General features: G+C 44.0%; 1 protein-coding gene across 1 annotated transcript; it reads right to left on the reverse strand.

The window, feature by feature from the left end:
• Positions 1-5,095: 5,095 nt before the first annotated feature.
• LOC109645612 (bile salt export pump-like) lies at positions 5,096-16,830 on the reverse strand. The gene is made up of 29 exons (XM_069521391.1): positions 16,702-16,830; positions 16,534-16,622; positions 16,399-16,417; positions 15,876-15,905; positions 15,744-15,795; positions 15,378-15,661; positions 15,014-15,101; positions 14,603-14,736; positions 14,348-14,519; positions 14,134-14,258; positions 13,881-14,055; positions 13,555-13,668; positions 13,358-13,468; positions 13,162-13,287; positions 12,589-12,792; positions 12,330-12,500; positions 11,902-12,103; positions 11,748-11,817; positions 11,401-11,521; positions 11,144-11,314; positions 10,955-11,059; positions 10,695-10,856; positions 10,396-10,599; positions 9,641-9,882; positions 9,016-9,172; positions 8,448-8,645; positions 7,132-7,338; positions 6,691-6,837; positions 5,096-6,244 (listed from the first exon to the last, which is right to left on the reverse strand). The coding sequence occupies exons 2-29, from the start codon at positions 16,610-16,612 to the stop codon at positions 6,044-6,046; spliced, it is 4,071 nt and encodes a 1,356-aa protein (XP_069377492.1). The 5' UTR covers positions 16,613-16,622; positions 16,702-16,830; the 3' UTR covers positions 5,096-6,043.

Here is a 16,830-nt window from a genome sequence, read left to right on the forward strand (position 1 = left end):
AACAAAAGACAAATTATTCCAACCACTTTGCTTTAGTTAATCAGTGTCTGCCACAATCCCCATCTCTCCCCAACCTGGAAATATCATGTTTTTATCGGCAGGACCGTTCTCACTTGTTACTGAGTCAGAAAGTACCAAACCAGATATTTGTGAAAGTTCCCTGAATCTCTTTGTACCGGATTCTTTTTCTCAACCATTCTCAGCCACTCCTGCAATTAATTCATCCCCCTCTCTCTCCTAGTCCGATGAGCTTGTTCTGTTTGCAGTCCTTTCCATCAGTCACACAAACGCAGACACTGACTGACAATGTGAAGCCTGAAAAATCCTGTGTCAAATCCAGCTTCATGGAAGAATTCAATCAAACTTCAAGTGTCCAGCTGAGTGATGGCGGCCGTTACTCAACTCAAGGTTCTCTGGATGCGACGTTTAGAAGAAACAGACTCTCCCTCTGGCTTCCTCATCTCTCCAGTCGGTTCCAGTTTACGTAAAACAGGACAACTTCGTCCCAGCGCTCTGGAAGATCATCAACGATGAAATTAAGTAGCGGTGGTCCTGTGTCAGCGGGGGATGTGACAGCTCGGGCTGATGGGAGATAATCCCAGGACACGTTGACCCCTGCAGAGAGAATTTCTCCAGGCTCCGTGATTATCGTAACCTTGTTAGACGCCGCGTGGGAATGATGTCATCGTCTCTTCCCACCACACCCACCACCCCGAGCTGTATCGACTCTAGGAAGGAGAGTGCAGCTTTCCAAATCATGACAAATCACCCTTTACCAGCGGCTGAAGCACCTCAGGGGGCTGGAACAACAGTGTCACCTCGGATGAGGAAGGAGGCAACTCACCAACACAGAATCATTGAACCTGGCGACAGCTTTTACTTTCATGTGATCACGCCACTTTATTCATCGCGCTCTTTGAGGCTCGTCAGGCCCAACAAAGTTCCCCACTTTAATCTGGTTTGTTTTCATCTTGGTTTTTTAGGTGCAACTCTGTTTAATCCCCTGATTTTCAATTTCATGTTTTGACATTTGTGTTTTTAACCTGTTTTATGTTGCATTTTGCTTTTGACTGCTGGTTAATGGAAAATTAGGAAAACAGACCACACTCGCTTTCATGCATCTCGTCTCACTCGAGCAAATAGGCACAGGGCAGTAATTGCACGCTGCCAACAGCATGAACACACGTGTTATTATACCTCATTGTTGTGCAGAAGCGAAAGGTTATTGTTTTCAAATAATAACTGTGTTTAATCATGTACAAATGATTGCGGCTCAGTGGTTTCTCCTGCAGCTGCCTGACTCCCCATCCTGAGATTCTCTTTGGATTGTGATCTCACAATAGCTACTTTCAGACGTGAACAGAACTGAGTAGCCATCTGTAAGAAAATGACAAAGACGTCAACTTGGAAAGACAGCACGTTATTAGAACTTGGATATTTTGTGTTTAAGGACTTTAACCTTGTTAAATTCAGTGCACCCCACCTTCCTCTTTCATTAATTACCTTCTCCGCCTCAATTAGCTCCTCCTGTGTGTCGTTAACTGTTTGTGTTCAGTTTGTTTTGGCTCCTTATGAGACCTCCAGGTTACTGCCAACCTTTCCATCTAAAAGTAAGTTGCTTGATATGTCCTTGTCTGCACACACATTCTAGTCAAAACAAGTTTTTCTTCACCCTTGAGTTAGTTAAATTAATTAAAATTCACAACCACATATGGTTCATGTGGTTTGATGAAGTTTTTTCTAGGTTCATTAACACTGGTGGCAAAGTGCGGCCATCAGCCTGCAGGAAAGTGCTGCTGTTTCTGCACAGAAATGGTATTTCTGCAAATTGCATGTTTCATTATCAAAGGTACAGCAACAGACGGCGTCTTGGTTTGGTCGTACTTTGAAGTCAGTCGTTTGCGGCTCACTCAGCGGGACTCTCAAAGCTGCGTAGCTCGACGAGCATCAGGCAAGCTCAGGTTTTCTTCCAAGCGTCACTCTCAAGGTCATTCATGGCCTGGTTTACTGAGAAACTATTTGCTAATCCTGCTAATCTGCTTCTGTTCAGGGACTGTATCTGATTGAGAGTGTGCTTGCAGACAGCACAGTATTTAGGCGGCAGCACGTGTTATCTTGAGTCATTTCAAGGGGATTGAACGAGGGGATGTGTGAGGAAGTGAAGCTGAAGTGAGAAAGAGGGATGCAACACATCACACAAGGTTAAAGATGGTCATCCTGCGCTCCAAGGAGCAGCAGCTGCATGGACAGAGAACATCCTCTGGTTTGAAGACGACACATTACGCCTCAACATCACCCAGTTAATTAGGAAATGTGCTCTTCCACCGAGCAGCATCCAAGGTCAAGGTGCTGCATGTGGCTCTTTGTGAGATCAGATCCTGATTGGCCGGCACATTCAGAGGATCCCGGCTTTCATCCTCAGCCCATGTGGCCGCACGTTCATCGTCTGAGGAGGGCCGTGCACGCAAACTTTTTTTCTAAATGCCAAATGACACATTAGGGAGGTTTGCTTCACATCCATGAGACAAAATAAACACACTGAGCTTGTTATTTAGAAACTTAAAGGTGACACAGGTCTAATAAAGAGGAAAACAAAAGTCTCCATCAAGCACAACCTCAAATTACCGCTTCATTGTCTCAGTCACAGATAAACTCAGCCAGTGCAGCGCTATATAATTTATCTCTTGCTTTTATAATTGTGATTTTTACCAGGATAGAAATAAATTTAAATATGTTTTGTTTCAAATCCAATCCACTTGAAATGTAAGTTGTTTGAGATGTTGAAGCTGTGATTTGAGCAATCTGCAACAAATCCTGCGCCCAGTCTCCGGCACAGAAATCCTGCAGAAAGTCCAGAGCCATTTGCGTTCTCTCGTACCTCCGTAGAATATGAGGAGGTTCTCTGGAGTTCAGTGTCTGGAAGCAGCTTCATGAATAATTAAATTCTAACAGGATCCTCCTCCGACTCTCCCTGTGGTCACAGTTAATGTTATTGGTGCTGTAATAACGATTATGATAATGAAAAACTTTAATGCTAATGACCGTCATCAGTAATGATAAAATTAGGCTGGTGTTATATTGTCACTGCTTCTCACTTCCCCTCGGGTTAATGATACATCTTCCAGTCTGGATTTATTTCACAATGACGACTGTAATTTGGGTTTTATGGGTCGTGCATGTTTGAGCCTGACAGAAAACCAGACGTCAGCAGTTTTTAATATCGGCCCTGAAGAGTCGAGTCAATACAGACGCGTGTTACATCACCAAATATCACGTTCATGACAGAATTAAACAGAAAACAAATATGAGACGGAAAAATCTATTGGTTTAATGTTCACAATTATAGGTTGAGTGTGTGGACTATCTTGATGCTCTGTAACCTGAAGCCACGTTCAAGCTCTGACTCGACGCCACCACCAGGCGAAAAAAACAAGGGTCCCCTCCGTCTTATTTACTGCTCCTGCAAGCCGACTAATTCACTGGCCATCCACTCAATGAGCTGTAATGGCTTCTGGACTGTCAGCCCTTTAGAGACCCTACTGTCCGCTTCACAGTGGGTGAGACCTGGGCGGACAAACAGCGAAACAAACGATCCCTGTGGGAAATTAAGAGGACATATAATTATGAGAGGTGAACATAATAACCCATGTGAACGCTCCTGCACCAGATAAAGATGAATGTGTGTTATCTTTGATCCCTGTTCTCGTTCATCTTAATAAATGATTATCGCTATTTTTAACAACAACGAGCTTACCAAGCTACAGTGGAGCATTAAAGGCATATTATATTGAGAATGTTACAATATTATGAGAATCATTTATTAATATTACAGGAAGAAAGTCGTAATATTACAATTAATAAGTGGGAATCTTAACCAGAGTAAAGTTCTACTTTATCGAGTAAAAAAGTTGTGAGAGATGTGAAAAAAGATGTAATTTTGTAATTCTTGGAAAATTACAACTTTTTCTCTGAAATGTATTAATTCTTACCTTATACTTTATTTTTATACTTTGTTCTTGGAAAATTATGACTTTATTCTTGAAATCCCCCCCCCCCTGTACCAAGCAATTCAAATAAGAAGAAAATCTCAGTGTCCATTAACATCCACCAAGACTCAAGAGCACAGAAGAAAAACACTAGTTTCACTGTGTTGTGTTTTTGTGAGTATATATGAAGACTCACCAACAGAGACACATCACACAGCCTCCGACGCCTGCTTCTATCAATCAGACTTGCATTGACACGCGGCGGCACAAAGTCAAACATTGTCCTCTCTCTGAATGGATTGGCAGGAGAAGCTGCGAGATTAGATTGCATCTGAGGAATGCTAATTTACCAGGAGTCTGGGTCTGGAGATGTCATGATTAAAGACTCAATTTCCCTGAGGTCAGTGTGGTGTGATGGCATATTACTACTAACTGATGGAGTGTCTCTGACATCTGCACTCTGACAGCGCGCCTGTCACAAGCGGCGGCGGCCCTTAGTTTACATGGAATGAAGAAGAGAGCTCGTGCGTCGGATTAAATATTCCTGTCAGCGTCGAGAATTAATTAATTGGCAGACTTCATGAGTAGCTGTGTTGTGTTATCAAACTGCTTATTCATGGTTTAGTGTATGGAGGTGAAGATGTGGAGGGAGAGGTCATCCTCACGAAGCAGGAAGGCCTCTATCCTGACTCAGTAGGTTTATTCTATCTAGTTTTATAGTTCTATCCAGTTTGCTGTTTGTGGCCAAGTAAGATATGGGAAATATGCGGTTTAAATCTGATTTTAAAAGTAAAAGTATGCAAGACGGTGCAGGCATTGCATTTATTTCAATATCTATTGTCATTTTTTGGTGTATTGAGAAATGCTGATTCTGCTCTACAGGCTGAATATACGAGAGGGAAGACGATAAGATGAACAGCTCATGAGATATGTGTTCCAGACCTTTGTGGAATTAGTCTGAGGATATACAGTTCTACTAGTAAAATAAAATTTAGTAATGATTCATCACTTCCTTTGAGTCAATAAAATAAATGAACAGCATTCTCAGCTGCTAACATAAAAGTGTTGATCATCAATTTACTGAACCAACGATGAAAAACCATCACACGTAGACTTTTATCTTTATTTATGGTATGTTTGACAAAATGTGATGTACTTGCACTCTACTGTGTAATTACATTTATTCACAGTTAAAATTAAGGTGATTAATTGGGATATACGTTTTTCATCAGCAACAACTTCAGTGCAAGGAATTACGTACATTAAGTACAAAAATGTGTTGGATTAATAATCTGGGTTTCATTCCCAAAACACACATCGAAATATTTACAGTCCCAAAATACTTTTCATTTAATTTCCATAAAAAATCCATTCAGTCTAACAATAAAAAACTTTTTGTTGATTACTGCTGAAGTTTTCTTAAAAATGTTCCATTACAAGTAATAATTTAAAAGTATTTATTATTACAAAAATGTACTTAGAGTAAGATTAAAGTACTGATCATGCACACATATGGCCTTCATTAGTGTGATTTTTAATACAGAGTACTTATCAAAGTCAATGTCTTATTCATCATAATACATATATACAGCGGCGTAATAAAAATCAAGTCGTTATTTTATGAGATTAAAGTTGTAATATTTTGAGAAGGGGTTTGTAGCTCCTCAGGATACAATGGGGTTAGTCAAAGACAATATTCCAGTGTGAAGTAACATAAAAGGGGAAAACTGAATCAAGTACTTAGGTAACTTTAGTAAATGTACTTAATTATATTTTACCACTCGCTTAGAGGCACAGTAACAAATGTAATTCCTGTGACCTACAGGATTCAGACACACGGTGCAGGGACGCAGCCGAGAGATAAACAATTGTGTAAATAACAAAATAAGATACGAGTTAAAATACCTCAACTCCCTCTTCATGAAAAAATAAGTACTGTAAGAGTGAACATGTGTATCTTCCTCTTGAACACAGTTTCCATATTTAGAGTGAAGCATGGCTCCTCTCTTGATCAGCGATCCGACGCCTCGGCTGATTGGACGCTGTATCCTGAGCGGTTAGCTGATTGGTGCTCCTGTGGTAACCAGCTTGTAGTACGCTCCCTTCAGGACCATGAGCTGGTTGTGTGTCCCCTTCTCGATCACGTAGCCCCGGGACATGACGGCGATGATGTCAGAGTTCTGGATGGTGGACAGGCGGTGGGCGATGACGATGCAGGTCCGGCCCTCTCTGGCTTTGTCCAGCGCTTCCTGCACGATCTGCAACAGAGGAGAGGGAGCACACGTGAGGCAGCGTGCACACACTCTGTACACACACAACAGCTACCATCAGTTCCCCCTGACAGCACACATACACACACACACAGGCTGCACAATTATAGCAATTTCACAATCATGCGTTGATTACTATCATTAGAATGTTCCAGTGGAATCCGCGCTGCAGAGGCCTCTTTGCTCCTCAGTGTTTTTGAGCTGGAGCAGCTACTGCACAGCCCACAGACCATATTCATCTTAAAGGGGCTCGACTGGAGGGCTGGCATGAACTGTGAGCTGCTGCTGTTAATAATAGAGATGATGAATGATAATGACGGTAATGATAATAATAATTAACTGGCTGCTCTCCGTGCCCCGAGAATATCAAGCAGCCAGCGATGTGAAGCGTGGGGATTCACAGCCAAAGATGTTGCTCGTTTATGGAGGCGCACCTTCTCGCTTTCTGTGTCCAGCGCAGAGGTGGCCTCGTCCAGGAGCAGGATCTTGGGGTCGCGTATGATCGCCCTGGCGATGGCGATGCGTTGCTTCTGACCACGTGACAACTGGGATCCCTGAGCGCCCACGTTGGTGTCGTATTTCTGAAGCAGGGGGAAGAAAAGAAGACATATGAAGAAATGTATCATGATGAGTCACATCCACAATTGTACATAGCAACATACGTCTTGAGGATTTCGTCACAAACTCCAAGGAATCATTCTTATCAATCAAATCAATAACAAAAGACGTAGCTGGACGATGTCATGAAGCAGCGTGGGATCATGGGAGTTGTTGAATGATAAACATCTACCTGACTCACAGATGAGGTCATGTGTTAAAGTGTTTGACCTTCGTCGTGCTTCGTAAGAAAAGTGTCCAGGAAGTGGTCACTGTACCTCAGGGAGCGACATGACGAATTTGTGCAGCTGGGCCTTCTTGGCTGCGGAGATGACGTCATTGGTGCTGATTTCCCGGGAGTTGTCGCCGTACTTGATGTTCTCTGCGATGCTGCAGTCGAACAGGATGGGCTCCTGGGACACGATGCCGATCTTGGAGCGCAGGAAGGGCACATTGACGTGAGTGGAGTCGTGGCCATCAATCAACTGCAGGAGGCAATGGAAGTCACCATTAGCAGAAAGCAATATAATAATCAAAGACGGGAAATACAATCCACTTAAAGAGCTTTCACACGACCGTCATTTCCCTTCTAACTACGCAGAGGTGATTCTGTCCTTTTTAAATCTCAGAGAGAATCAGGACTCTGCGTTTCCAAACCACTTTCTTCTCAATTAACTGTTTGAATTTTGGCAGAGCTCCCCTGCTGGCAAACCTCCCTCCTGAGCTTCTTTTTTTAAAATACAGCCCAAAGTCAGCATGAACGTCTGACTGATAAATGATTTAAAGTGATTCTTCAGTCACCGGATGTCGGATGTAAGTGATTATTCTTGGACTTTGACAAATTACAGATTTCACTTTGAACTGGAAAGTCCGAGATGAAAGAAGAAACGACTTTCATTTCAAAATGAGATGTCTGACATTTTGAAAAAAGGTCAGCATCTGCAGTGACAATCTAATACTGGCGGCTTAAAAGGCAAAACTCCCACTCACACGTGTCCTTGTTTAAATATGCAAAGAATTCATTAGATTCCTCCAACGCTGAAACTAAGTGAAAGTTCAGTCAGGTCTCCAGGCTCCACCAGCTCCTTCTCTCTTTTCATCCAATCACAGCCTGACACACTCGCCTTGAGCCAATCACCTGCAAGCTGTCACAGTTTCAAAACTTCTCTCTTATCACTTATTTTAAGATTCGACCTCCTTTTCTCCAGAAAGACAGCAAATATAAAGTGTCATGACATAGCAGCACAATTCCCCATGCACCACACTTTTATATTTATTTATTCATCTACGTTATCATCGACTTTTCAGCATGGCGAGATTAGCCTTGGCGAAGACAAGGGCCCTTCTAGTTACATTAGTAGAAAGTTAACATTGTGGGATTGGAGTACAGCATGTATGCAAGTTTATGTTTTAATATACAAATGCTGATAGTGGTGGGCCCCTTACTAAAAGTCTATATAAGTAATTATTCAAGTTTTTTATGTCAAATAAAATAATAATTTAAAAAGTAACAACAGCTCAAATAAACAGTGCATTAGATTTAAATAGTAAAGTATGTGTCATATACAGTATAATTTCAACATGTCCTCCTCACCACTCTGCCCTGGTCAGGATCATAGAACCTCTCCAGCAGCTGGACGCTGGTGCTCTTCCCGCAGCCGCTGCTGCCCACAAAGGCCAAAGTCTGGCCGGGTCTCACCGACACGTTCAGCCCGTTCAGGACCTGGATGTCTGGCCTGGTGGGGTAGGTGAACTTGCAGTCGATAAACTCAATGTTCCCTTGGAAGTTGTCCTGGAAACAAGGTGGATGGAGGCAGGGAGGGAGGTTACAGCAGGTTTCTGTGTGTGTTAGTGCGCCACCTCCTGCCCATAACAGGCAGGATCAGACTCAACAGTTAAACAGGTATCAAGAGGTTTCATTTCATTTGATGCAAACAACAGATTTTTATTTCTCTTCTATTGAACTAAGGATATATGTGATAAACGAATCCTTCCTTTCTTTCTCTGTCCATCTACTCATCTCTCTTTCATGGCTGATAACAAGCAAATCAAAGAAGGAATAAGGAATCAGACTTTTTCATCTGGATTCCCATCTGACTCCATCATGGAAGGAACAGGCAGCACTCAGAATGTAACGTACAGCAGAACAAACACCTTCATACCCATTTATCCCCCTTGTCGCTGTAGACGCTGATCCGAGGCACACGGTCCAGCAGCTGGAAGAAACGTGCAGCTGAGATCTTGGCCTTGGCGTAGTCGGGGGTGTAGGAGGAGGCCCTACCGAGGGCGGTGCCGCTGGTGACGATGGCAGAGATGACCCTGCCACAATACAAAACACTGTGACGTCTCTTCCACCACGACAGGAGAGTTGATTACTTACTCCACATCTACAGATATAAGGTGATTGAAGTCAGAAGGAAATAACTAAAGTGATTTTTCATGTCAATCTCCAGCCCCATGACAGCTGAAAGTGAGACCACTCTTTATCTACAATAAGAATTCATGTACAAATAACCCTAAACCCAGAAAACAGAAAAAAGGGATCAGATTATAACATAAAACCATTTTCACTATTTATATGTTTATATAACAACAAAAGTTTGATGTTTTAAGAATAAGTTATCACGATACAACGTGATACTGATCTTTTTCTTCCAGTGAAGCAGCAGTAAGCCTCCAGACAAATTAAATGAATAGATAAAACATCTTGCTGCAGCAGCCATATTGGAACCTGATGATATAAACAGCAGCAGTAAAGAGACACGTGCCTCGTTCCGCTCCTCTCACCTGAACACCAGGCTGAAGTGAAGCCCCTCCTGTCGCACCAGGTAACCTCCAAACCTGTAGGAGGCCGAGTTGGTCAAGAAGACGACACACTGGGCGAAACCGTAGCAGGCTCCGTACACGTTTGCTTTCTTCAGGGCTGCTTCGAACGGAGCGTCGAGTTGGGCCTCGTAAATGTCCACGAAACTCCGCTCTTTTCCCAGACCTGCGATGGTGCGGATGTTGTTTAGGGCCTCACCAGAAATCTGTAAAGAAGGAAACTGGCATGAAACCCAGACACCAGATTAAATGGGTGTGTTAAATGTGTAAAGAAAGATCGGATATAGATAAATCCTTTGCTCCGCTCTTATCTATATCCTATTTTATGCTGCTGCAGTAAGCCAATCTCCTGCCCCCCACAGGGATCATTAAACTTTCATCCGATCCACTTAATTTGGATGATTGGGGTTTACTGCACCGGGTTAATGAAGGTAGTGTGAGGGAAGTTCACTGTAAATTAACTTTTGAATACTTTTTTCTTTGATTTGAACTTCCTGGCTCTCACGTTATTGTCCTGAGGTTTTTATCAGCTTGGCCCCTCTGTACCGTGACTGCATTTGAAGGCGTGGATGGCCCCCACAGGTAACGAGCCTGACGTTGTTAGCTCCGTGTCTAACTCCCCAAGGGGCCCCTAATAAAAAGTTTTCTCCCCCGTCACTCATGATCTGACTGAGATCTGCATTGCAGTTGAGGGATTGATATGAACAATGATATCTGACCCGTCCGGCGGCCTCCATGGCCTCCTTGTCCTGCTTGGCAAAGCCCGTCAGCATCTTCGCCTGAAAGCCGCCCGACAGAGCGATGAACGGCAGGAAGCAGAGGATGAGCATCGTGAGCTTCCAGCTGAAGTAGAAGGACATGATGACGGCCACGCCGATGTTGGTCAGGGAGTTGACGATCATGCCAATCTGTGAGCCTGTGGCCTGAGAGGGAGACGAAAAGGGAAACGAGGATCATGCACAAATTTCATCTTATGCTTTTTATTTATCTTCTTCTTTTTACTGAGGCTGAAACACACCCCTTGAACCTGCGAAGCGTCCGTCGCCAGACGTGTGGTCAGAGCTCCGGGGCTGTTCCTGTGATCGTCGAACCAGCCGATCTCTTGGCCCAGCATGGCGTGAAAGCCAAGCCGCCGCAATCTGCGGGTCAGCAGCTCCCCAGACTTGGAGAAGGCATAACTCTGGAGAAAAGACGTCATGCAGGAGTGTCAGAATGGCACCAGCACCCAAAAAGAGTTTTAATTTGAGAATCAGAGTTTGAGCTAAACTGCTACTCTACCTGCAGCATCTGTGTGAAGAAGGAGACGACGCCGACCATGACGAAGAACATGCAGATACCATCAATCTCCTTCCTCTGAGCCACAGGATCTGTTAAGGAGAATGTCTACACACATGTAGAAAAACGTGTTAACGTGAACCACCATGCTCAACTGAACTTTATTTTTGATGAAAGTGAATTGATCCTTACAGCCAGGATTTGACTGAACAGCAGAGAGTAGACAGGGTTGACTCCTCCGTTTATCGCCGCTCCTAAGGACCCAAAGAGCATGTAGGGCCACTCAGGTCTGTTGTACTTTAGGATCCTGGCGACTGGAGCCGGCTCCACGAGTTCGTCCTCCTCCTCCTCTGGAATGTTGTCCTGAGCATTCAAATACATGTCAGCAGGCATGTACGGCAAAAACTGCCAACATGCAAAATCAAGTGCAGAAGTGCACCCTAACACACCTTGGATTTGTCGGGCTGTGAGACAGAGTAGGCTCCGGGCCCGAGCTCTCCAACAATGGACGCTGAAGAGTCCGGGATCAGGTTGGACAGCTGGGATCTGGACCGCTGGCGGATGGAGGATCTGTGATGGAAGGAATATCATACTGTCGCTATTTGCTGCCATTTTTTAAGTGGCTCAGGATGAAAGTGACGGCCAAAAGCTCCAAGTGTCAGAATAAATGTGGCGATTAAGTAAATTAAGATTTCAGTACATTTCCGACTGTAATGATCCAATTTAAATGCTCAGTCAGGAAATGGATATTATACACAAGTGAGCGAGTACTGAAGTGACTGGAACTGTGTGATACCTCAAACTGGCGCGGTAGCTTCCTGCTCTGGACAGATTCAGCTTCACCGGCTCTTCTTCCTTCTCGGCCACTGAAAAGAGCCAACACAGTGTGATAATCACAATCAGACGCTTCACATGTTAAATATCTGTCATGCCGTGAAAGTTGGACCCACGTTGACGAGCCTTCTCGTTCAGGGCCTTGTCTCCTTGACTCTGCAGCGTCACGAGCATGAAGTAGACGCCCTTCCTCTCGAGCAGTTCGTTGTGACTGCCCCTCTCCACCGCCCGGCCGTGCTCGAAGCCGACAATCACGTCAGCGTTCTTGATGGTGGAGAGACGGTGAGCGATGGAGATGGTGGTGCGGCCCATGCGTACCTGCAGATTTGGACCAGTGTGTTAGAAATATAAAAAGGATTGAGATCTCAAATCCTTAAAAATACATTAAATTAAAATTTTAAAGCAGCTTTCTTGATATTCATTTTATTATTTTCCTGTTTTTACGTATATTCTCCCTGTTTGTTTTTTCTCTACATGACAATTTATAGTAGAGTTTGTTGAATCTGTTCATAGTTATTTCAGCACATAGACCAGTCCCACTTACTTTATCCAACGCCTCTTGAACTGTCGCCTCACTCTCGTTGTCAAGGGCAGAGGTCGCCATGTCCAGCAGCAGGATACGAGGATTCCTGACCAGCGCGCGAGCGATGGCGATACGCTGCTTCTGACCTCCGCTCATCTGACCGCCACCCTCTCCGACCAAAGTGTCGAATTTCTGTCAAATAGAAAACGGCAGGGAAAAGAATTAGTGCTTTTCTACACTTAGGAATCCTGAAACCCTCTATTTGCTGGATTCACTCCACCTGAGGAAGGTCCATGATGAAGTTGTAGGCGTTGGCCTCCTTGGCAGCAGTGATGATATCCTCCATGGAGACGCCAGGTCGACCGTAGCGTATGTTCTCAGCGATGGTGGTGGCGAACAGCACCGGCTCCTGCTCCACGATGCCGATCAGCGAGCGCAGCCATTGGATGTTCAGCCCTCTGATGTCATGACCATCCAGGGTGACCTGAGGGCACAGAGAGCAGCTGGTTTGGCTGAAATTGATGGATGAAGCTATTAAACTACTTTGCTGCAATAATGTGCTTCAAATTATAAGGATTGTTAGAGTCTATTTCCTTCTGGAGAAGCATGAAGGAATAAGAAAGTAAAGACCTGTAATTCCAGCAGGCAGTTAGAACCCATTGGCTGAATAATGAAACATATCATCATGTTCTTCTGCAGCCCTGAGGGGATGGTTATTTCTGAAACCAGCAGAATCAGGCTTAAAAGGAAGGATATGGCAGCTGCAGTGTCTCGTGGGTAATTTGACAAAAGGGACCTGAATCAGTGTATTACATGTGTGAGTGCCACGTGTTTTTTTTGCAAGTGTACTCACCATGCCCTCTTTAGGGTCGTAGAAGCGCTGGATGAGCTGGATGGCGGTGCTCTTCCCGGCTCCGCTCGGGCCCACGAAGGCTGTTGTCTCCCCTGATTTCACTGCAACGCTGAGCTGGTCCAAGGTCTGAGTACAGGGCACAGAAATTCAGAAACTGTTTTCAGGAATCGAATTCGGCATAGAAGCACTCACATACCTTCACTTCAGGTCTGGATGGATAGTAGAACGTCACATTGTGAAACTCGATGTCTCCTTTGACCCTGTCGAGCTTATATCCAGCCTCGGATAAACAGTCGATCTCCGGCTCCTGGTAATTAAAAAGGAAGATGTGTCAATAAGAGGCAATGGTTCCCTGAGAAAATACAGTTCCTTGGTATCATCAAGCTCTCTCACTCTGTCGATGGTCTCAAAGATGATGGTGGCAGCGCCGCGGCCTGCAGCAAACGCCTCCAGACATGGGGAGGCCTGCCCCAAATTCATTGCAGCGATCAAAACACCGAAGAACACCTGGAATGATGAGAACAATGTATTAACACTGCAAAAAATACACTCAAGAGTGTTGTTCCCTGTGTGCCTTGTCTTGCCTTGTATTTGTGTTTGTCGTCTTTAATCATTTGAAAAACAATTGTGTTGGTTCCAGGTGTTGCATTTTTTTCAAACTCTGAAATATGTCTTTTTCACTATTCACGTTTATGTGCATCACTGTAGATGTGTGATACCTGCAGTAGTGTTCCAGGTGTGTACTCCTCAGTGTCCAAAACCAGACCAGAGCCGTACCAGAAGGCCAGAGCATAGCACAGGAAGATGATCAGCCACATGTATCCAGTGAAGAAGCCCATGATCAGACCCTTCCTGATGCCCCAGCGCTGTGCAGAGATCAAGTTCCTGTCATACCTGTTGAGGAAAAGACGAGCTCAGGCTCAGCTCTGCTAACATAATGTATAACACATGCATTCATTTTAAATTCTTTACCTTTTCACTTCTTTTATTTCTCCACCAAACGCAGCCACAGTCCTGATGGAGGAGAGGACCTCATCAGCGACAGCTCCGGCTTTAGCGTAGGCCTGCAGCTCCATCCCGGTCAGCTTAGCCACAAACTGGACTCAGAGGAAAAAGTGATAGAAGTTAGTGGAGGAGAAACGAGGCTCCAGGTGAACTCAGGGGAGTCGAGAAATAAAAGTCTCACCAGAGCCATTAAACCAGCTCCTACACCAATAAGTGGACTCGCCGCGACGATGACAAGCGTCAACTTCCATCCCTTCACGAAGCCAATGCAGAACCCGCACACGAAGGTGGTGAAGCGCTGCAGAAAAATGGCAACTTGATCCGCGATGGCATCGTTGATCTTGTTGATATCACTGGAACACAGACATGACGGCTGTAAGACAGACAACACACTCCACCCCACAAACCACCTGACAGGAGTCACTTCCCCACTCACTCTGACATGCGAGTGTTCAGTTCTCCAACAGAGGTGCAGTCGAACCAGCCGATCTCCATCCTCATCACTTTGCTGAAGTACATCTTCCTGATGAGCTGAACCTGCCGAGCAGCGGCCGTCACCCACAGTGAGATCTGTCCGTGTAGAAGAGACGCTTAGGGACCATTAGGACTGGGACCCTGACCTCTGACCTTTTAGCTTTGTCAAGATGTTTCAGACACGAACTCCAGAAAATGTTCGGAAATGTGGTTTGGTTTCTGGAGTTTGCCTCCCACATATGGAAAATGCAGCAGGAGATTGTCCGGGTCACAGCGTTTAAAAGCAGCAAGTTAATGAGAGAAAAAGGAGCAGGAGGAGGATTTCTCACCTGAATGATTCGGTGGATGAGAAGATGACTGAGGACAAACTAACCTGGAAATATCCGAGCAAGAAAACAGCCGCTCCTATTCCAACGTAGTACAGGGCAAATTTGGTCATTTCATATTCGATGTCCAGAATCCTGAAATAAAGAGCACAGATACAGTAAATAACGACTGCATTGGGACTTTAATCCGATTAAACACAAATAACAGATTTAATAATTAAATCTACTTCAGTAGCTGTATATAAGTCATCTCTCAAAACATCCTTTTTTTTTTGTCATTATAGTTTTTTTTTATCCTTCACTGTTTTTTATTTTAATATAGCCTCATGAAGCTAAAAAAAAGTGCCTTAAAAGTGATTATCATCATTATCATTATTTTATTATTATTATTATTATTATTGCATTTCTCACCCACACGTCAGGCCCTTCAGCGGAACAAACATTTCCCACGTTGAGTTGTGGCTCCAGGCCGACTGGTTGAGCGCTGCAGTGTAGTTCTTCTTCCACTGGATGGTGTTGTTCACGCACTCCTTTCTGCTGTCGCTCAGCTCATTGAGCTCAATGTCATACTCGATGAATGTGTCTGTGAGCAGGCCGAACACCAGCAGCATGAGTGGCTGGGCCGAGCCATGCAGCACCGCACACACACTGCCTGTCACCATCATCAGCACCTCTCTGCACATGGAGAAACGGAACTGGACACACATGGGACACGACATGAGGAGGATGGAACAAGTGATGACAAGTGTCAGAGTGTGAGGGAGACAAGTGTCTTACCAGCTGAAAGAAGCCGACCCGTATTGCCGGTTGTTCTGCGTTTCCCTGAGCTCTGTGATGGAAAGAGAATATCAAGATTACACATGAGATCAAATAAAGGATCCAGAGACTCAGCTGCTGTATTTGACTTACTTCTCATCCTCCTTGGAAGTTGTCATTGTCCTGCACAGAAGAGAAAAGAACATAGGAGAGAGCTGCAACACATATTCTTTATGTAGGAGGCTGCAAAATACCTGCTTGATGATTTAATGCATGATTAAAATCAGAGTGTTTTATGAATCCCTGCTGCTCATGATTAATAAACAATCAAATTCAACTTTAAAAAAAATAAATGTTTTAATTAAAAAAATAACAATAAACAATAGTATAAAAACATAAGTAAAAAAAAACTGCCTGCAAAGCACACATGCACACATCCGTGATCATTTCTTGCCTCAGAGATAATATATAGATTTCTCTTTCTAGTATCTGAAAGTTGGATTCCTGGTAAATGGGGTTAATGACCCTCATTGCATGAGTCTCCTGTCTCTTATTTACCAGCTCTCTTCATATAGCGGCTACACGTTGAGAAACCTTGCATATAGCTGCTAAAATACTCTCCACCGATCTAAAAACAATTTTTCTACAAAAATTACACAAAGATGACTTTACTTACATGTAGGAGACCGCTGGTTCTGCAAAACAAGAATTAAAAAATATGAATTCAAATAGTTTTATATAGTTTTATCATGATCAGAGAAATAATGAAGCATCTACTCTGTAACGAAAATGAAAAGTAAAAGTGGATTACCGTCCTCGGAACCCTCATAGCTGTGGTTTTCCTGTCCCAGTCTTTTAATGCTTTGCAGTTTCACTGATCCAGTCGGCATGGTGACTCATCTACGACGTCCAAAAGCAGAATAATTCGTCAAAATTCTAATTCCACCTCAGGAGGTATCACTATGGCACATTTACCCACATGAGAAAACTCTCCTTCCTATCCTTGATTGAAAATGATCATGGGTTCACAGAGAAGTCTCTGGTCCACTGTCCTGACATGCAGTCTCCCAGCTTGTTGTGGTTGAGGCAGCACAGGACAACACTGTGT

The sequence above is a fragment of the Paralichthys olivaceus genome, chromosome 24 (genome assembly GCF_024713975.1).
Source record: "Paralichthys olivaceus isolate ysfri-2021 chromosome 24, ASM2471397v2, whole genome shotgun sequence".
NCBI classification, from domain to species: Eukaryota; Metazoa; Chordata; class Actinopteri; order Pleuronectiformes; family Paralichthyidae; genus Paralichthys; species Paralichthys olivaceus.

Coding starts and splice junctions, on each gene's coding strand:
- LOC109645612 (XM_069521391.1), bottom strand. CDS start 16,612: ATGCCGACTGGATCAGTGAAACTGCAAAGCATTAAAAGACTGGGACAG. Junction 13,288..13,357: donor CATCCAGACCTGAAGTGAAG/GTATGTGAGTGC, acceptor CCCTGTACTCAG/ACCTTGGACCAGCTCAGCGT. Junction 9,883..10,395: donor CCATGGAGGCCGCCGGACGG/GTCAGATATCAT, acceptor CCTTCTTTACAG/ATTTCTGGTGAGGCCCTAAA.